General features: G+C 45.2%; 2 protein-coding genes across 2 annotated transcripts in view; one reads left to right on the forward strand and one right to left on the reverse strand.

Annotated features, from left to right (window-relative positions):
• Nucleotides 1-176, reverse strand: part of trpc5a (transient receptor potential cation channel, subfamily C, member 5a) — a gene marked incomplete at both ends in the record, with an annotated part of 38,104 nt that extends 37,928 nt beyond the window's left edge. The window contains 1 exon segment of the mRNA XM_084487458.1: nucleotides 110-176. Within this exon segment, the coding sequence (XP_084343584.1) occupies nucleotides 110-176 (67 nt within the window).
• Nucleotides 177-2,212: 2,036 nt separating this feature from the next.
• On the forward strand, nucleotides 2,213-6,059 carry LOC311368261 (lecithin retinol acyltransferase-like; the record flags this gene model as incomplete). The annotated part of the gene is made up of 5 exons (XM_084487056.1): nucleotides 2,213-2,403; nucleotides 2,993-3,098; nucleotides 3,374-3,448; nucleotides 3,809-3,961; nucleotides 5,885-6,059. 5 exons carry the CDS (start codon nucleotides 2,213-2,215, stop codon nucleotides 6,038-6,040), a joined length of 681 nt encoding a protein of 226 aa, XP_084343182.1. The 3' UTR covers nucleotides 6,041-6,059.

Here is a 6,059-nt window from a genome sequence, read left to right on the forward strand (position 1 = left end):
GTGGTCCTGGGCATGGCGTCCATGGTGTGTCTGGGCGTATCCCTGGGCACCGCCCTGCCGTCCCTCCTCGTCCCCTTCACCCTGTGGATGGTCAGTTAGGCCCGGTTACCCACGGTTACACGGAAACTAGACTCGTGAGGCACAAAGATGGTCGCGTACGCATGCTGACCTGACATTTCTGGAGGGGGGGGGGTCATCATCGGTAGGAGGGGAGGGAGGTGGAGAGGGGGAGGGGGGGGGGGGGTGTAAGGAACGAATGACATCATCACGATACTTGTTTTCCATCTTCACAAACGTACGTCTCTCGTAGACGTGTGTCCTCTGTTTGACACTCGCCAAAAAAAAAAAAAAAAAAAAAAAAAACCTCCAAAACACCCTTGTGTGATTGGCCGATTCCCAGGAAGTTGGACTGGCCTCGGCCCAGGAGCGAAAAGCCACGACTGCGGCGCCGGGAGACGGGGGAAGGGAAACACTCTCCTCGGTCTCCCTTCACAGTCCACCTTCTGACCTCGGAGCAGTCCATGAAATCTCAACGAGCCTCTCATGCAGACCCTCACCTCCGTCTCCTCCAGAGCAGGGCCCCCCCAGCGCTGGCTCGTCCCCTGAGAACAACAACAAGGAATTGTTGTTGTTCTCAACAACAAGAACAACTCGTCCCTCAGGAGGGACCATTAAGTTGGTATGAAGAAAAGTGACATCGTTACCGTCTCTCTGTGTACATTGTTCGTCCATAAATGATTCTCCTTGTCGGCCTTCAAACCTACTCGTGATCCAATGCGTGTAGTTAGCATGTATATAATTTTTAATAAATGCTAACGGCGGCCCTCGGCCCGGGGCCGCGTACGGCCCCCGCACCACAGGTTAGGAAGCCCTCCTCTAGAGGAGCAGCATCGACTCGTTCAGATCGGAGCTGCTTCGAGACATGAACTCCACAAAGTGCTCTTTCTCCGGGGGTTGGACGTTGTGTGAAAGCTTTGTGTTGTGTGTAAATAGTGTTTGTGTGTTGTATACTGTTTACATCCAGTCCGTATATTATCCGACGATGGGACATACAAAGCGCTTTTGTAAATATTTGTAATCACTCTTTGACTTTGATTGTTTTCTAACAGTCAAACGGAAGTTTGTAGATTTTTTATATATTTTTTGATATCCTAACACTTTATACTGTATTTTCATCAAAGAAAATAATAAACTGTTTTCAACAGATTTTGATCTTGTCTTTGCATCGTGTGACAATTCAAGTACTGATGTTTGTGTGTGTGTGTGTGTATATGTGTGTGTATGTGTCTGTGTGTGTGCGTGTCTGTGTGTGTGTGTGTGTGTGTGTGTGTGTGTGTGTGCGTGTGTGTGTGTGTGTGTGTGTGTGTTTGTGAATAGCATGTGGGTGTGTTAGTGAGTGTCAATAAAACATAAAAATAATTCCAAACATTGTATATATTTCAGTCCATGAGTTATGTCTTTAGCTCCCTCCTCTCTCTTCCTCTCTCTCTCTCCCTTACTTCTGTCATGCTCGTTCTATCACAAAGTCTTGTTAAGGAATGTGTAATTACAGCATAGCCATGCTATTCAAACTTGTGGACAACACATTGTGTATGTGTGTGTGTGTGTGTGTGTGTGTGTGTGTGTGTGTGAGAGAGTTTTGCATTTGTGTGTGTGCACACACAAATGGGTTATGAATCTAACATGCGACAATTTTGACCCCATTAATCAGTCTATGTGTTATAAGTCAAACACTGTTTGACTTACAACAGAGTTTGATGTTTGTGAAGCAACAACCATGTGTGTGTCATGTTGTGAAATGTTGTACTGAATTAGTCATAATTCCAAGCAGAATGAACAGAGCCCGAAGAAAAGTTTTTGTTCATCTGGTGGGTTGTTAACTAGCTGAGCAAGATTAGCTACAACTATGGAGGTTGAGACACAGCAGAGCTGAAATACACAGGACTGATCCTGATTTAGGCTGGATGCCATTTCTACAATACTTCTAATAATCTCTCTCTCTCTCTCTCCCTCTCTCACGCTCTATTTCGCACTCTCTCCATCTCTCTCTCTCTCTCTCTCTGCTACTTTCTCTTTCTTTCTCCATCTCACCACCCCCGGGGAATAATCCAGAGCATTAATCAATACAGCGCTGCATCGATAGCTTCTTTGCTTCTCTTCTCTTCCCACACCGCTGTCCTTCTCCCTCGTTCTGTCCGTCAACTAGACGACCATGTTCTCTCTGCACCTCCTCCCTCTGCTCTTCATCGCAGCCCAGAGACCCCGGGGGAAGGAGAGGGGGCGGGCGGGCGAGCAGGGGTCCGAGGAGGAGACAGAGGGCGACCTGCTCTTTCAGAGGGGCGACCTGCTCGAGGTCCCCCGGACCCTCTTCACACACTTTGGGATCTACCTGGGAGGAGGACGGTGAGTGTGGGCAAACACACACACACACACACACACACACACACACACACACACACACACACATACATTCACTCACGCATATACACAGTATTACGCACACACACACACACACACACACACACACACACACACACACACGTGCACACACACACACACACACGTGCACACACACACACACACACACACACACACACACACACACACACGTGCACACACCACACACACTCACACACACACACACACACACGCACATACACATTCCCGTAGTGCTAGGGGGTGTGTGTACATATCTGTGACTGATGAACTGATGAACACAGTGATAGGGTCATCAGTAATGAGCTCACAGTATTTTTACTCCTTTTTTTTCCTGTAACAATTGACTGGATTTGTAGTTTTACATTTAATTTTGATTCATGTCAGTTAATTAAATATCATATTGCTTTTAAAAGTACCTCTTCTTTGGTTGGTAAGTTTCTCATTAAAGAAAGAGCATGTTATCACTCGTCACGGTTGATTTTTGTTACTTTATTATTTTCTTTCTTTATCTGCTTGATTATTTTTCGTCATCCTCCTCCTCCGTTCTCTCCAGTGTGGCTCACCTCATCCCAGATATCCTGCCAATGTTCTCTAAGGACCAGGGGAAGATTGGGAAGATGGTCACCAACGGTAGACTCATACTGGGAGTTCTGGTCAAGGTATGTGGCAGATCTGATATTGATATCAGGCTGAGCAGAAACGTATGACTTTATATTCCCCTGTACTCCTTTTCCACTGTCACTACAGCCGATGACTGAAGCCCAAAAAGAGCCAACTTGACCTTTTTACTAGTGGGGTTGTGGCTGAATATATTTTGTTACCTGTTATACAAACTGGAACCCTCATTCTGTCTCAGTGGTCATGCACTTGAACTCAAAGCGATGATATAAACAGACTGGCCGTCCCAGTGTGTGACAGACCTTTGTGTTCCCAGTGTGCCAGTGTGAGGGTGGACTCTGTAGAGGACTTTGCCTACGGATCCCAGATCCTCGTGAACCGGCTGGACCAGGTACGTGATGAGGAGGAGGAGAAGGAAGAAGAAGAGGAGGAAAATTCTTGTCCAAAACCCACAACACTAACCTGTTACCTGGTCCCATATAGTTTACACGCATATGTTGTATGTATCAAAACAAATAACCTGAACCCGTTACCCCATATATTATGTTTCTATCTGTATAAAATTATATTTATGAATAAATGTATATTGTATATACAGTATATATGAATATTATTCTTATTTATTATGTCTATTGTATTAGCTCCAGTAAGCTAGCAGAGTCTACTCTACAGTGTATATATTTACAGTACTTTCCAATGGATCCAAAATGTCCCCCTTTTCTCTGCTCTCCATGCGTTCCCTGTGGGCCAGGTGTGCAGCCGTCCGCCATTGCGGGGCGAGGAGGTGGCGCGGCGCGCAGAGAAGCTACGCGGCTCGGTGCGCTACAGCCTGCTGTGGTACAACTGTGAGCACTATGTCATGTACTGTCGCTACGGCACCCTGGTCAGCTTCCAGACCTTTCAGGTGGGTCCGCCCTTCATCGTTATCCACAGGAACCCTGTTACACACACACACAGACACACACAGACACACACACAGATACACACACACACACAGACAGACACGCACATAGACACGCACGTAGACAGGCACATAGACACGCACATAGACACACACGCACACACACACACACACACACACACACACACACACACACACAAAGACATGCACATAGACATACACACACACACACGCACACACACACACACACACACATACATAGAGGTTTAAGTCGCATATATAACAAAGATAGATAGATTCAAACACACATACACACAAAGACAGTACACGCTTATGTAATGGATTTGAGTTTGCCCAGATATATCCTAATACACGTACACACATAAACACACAGGTGCGCACACACATCCCAAACACGCAAGCACACACAGAACCATGTGTCCTCCTTGTGCCCCAGGGCCCTCAGCCTTCAAATCCTAGTTTTTGGGCTGCCCTGGTGGAGATTAATACCACAACCACAGACTGAACTGGGTGTTGTTTTAATTGAGCTGCTTAGCCCCTCTGGGGCGGCGCAGCTCTCCATAAACACTCCATTGTGTCTGACTTATTGTCGGTGGAGACCACAGGCAGCCAAAGACCGCTGCTGCAACCAGACGCTGTCACAACCCTGAAGTTCCCACAGGCGCGCGCCACCAGCCCGGTCACTGTGACTGCTGTGACGTTACAACACATCAGCACACTGGCTTAAAGGGGAAGTGAACCCCACTCCTTTGTGATTTTGTATGTGGTTATGTGTCTTTTATGGTCTTCAACGTAGAATCCCATTGTGTCACTGTTCACTGAAATAAGAGGAAACAGAAATAAAATCCAATGTTTCCCAAGCCACACATTTTTTTAATTTCATAGCGTTCGAATTCAAGTTGAAACAGGTGAAATCCCTTTCACATTGGCCTCACTCCACTTCTGAGTAATGCCTTTGCTTCTAGTCGATCATCTAGCTGCTGGCTTGGTATCTAAATGAACTCCTGACCAATACCTTCACTTCTAGTTCATCTTCTAGCTGGCTTGGTATCTAAATTAACTTCTGACTTATACCGTCACTTCTAATTAATCTTAGTCAAATTATTTTAGTTTTCAACTCAGCGTTTAAATAATTGGTTGTAGCTGAACTTGAAACTAAATTAGGCTTATCTTAAGCATCAGTGTCTTACTTGCTTATCCTCAAACTCTTCTATCCAAAGCAACTTCAAAGTGAGGCTGAGAACAATAAAACCATGCATTAGGACATCAAAGTTTGCTTTAATGTAAAATGTTGCCCTTGCTATAGGGCTTGTACATCAGACAGCATTGTGAAGAGAGAGTTGTAGTAAATCATTTAACATTACTTTGAGAGAGTTGTAGCCTTGAGAGAGTTGTAGTAATGGTAAATCCTAAATAAAATGTAATATTCCGCAACTTATCGACATATTGTTTTCCACGTAGCGCTGTAGCATTTTCAAAGCAATGTCTCCTCATAACGACTAATAATTTCACAATCAATCACCAACAAATGACCACAAATATATTCTGATAAAATTAAGACCAGCTGTTTTTCAAAGACACTGGCAACTCTTTTCCCTATTATACAGACTCTCTCTCTGTATAGAGAGAGTATGTAAGTGTAATTTTACATGGGTTGAAAATAAATGCTGTTTCCCCCCCCACCAAACAATTGCTCTATAAGGACAATTCCGGTAAGGTGGCACCATCTGCTGGCCACAATGAAATACTAACACTACTTTCTCCACGTGTATTCATCTCAAAGTAGGCCTACTTCTGACGGCCTTCTCTATATTCAATTGACTTCAATTAAATGCAACTAAACTGTCTTTCTTGGTAAAGTATGACAACAACATCGCTGCAATTTATTTTCTCTCTCTTTCCCAGTTCTGTAAAACGGTGCGAAAGGTGTTGCTTAGTCGCCGCGTTGCCAAGGTGACAGCATTGGTGGGGGCTAGTCTACTGCTCTACTTCAGGACGGTGTCCGCATGCGCTCTCCTGCCGGCCATCACCCTGCCTTTCATCATCTGGATGGCCTCCTAGAAAACACACACACACACAC

The sequence above is a fragment of the Micromesistius poutassou genome, assembly GCF_964030765.1.
Source record: "Micromesistius poutassou genome assembly, chromosome: 23".
Lineage (NCBI taxonomy): Eukaryota > Metazoa > Chordata > Actinopteri > Gadiformes > Gadidae > Micromesistius > Micromesistius poutassou.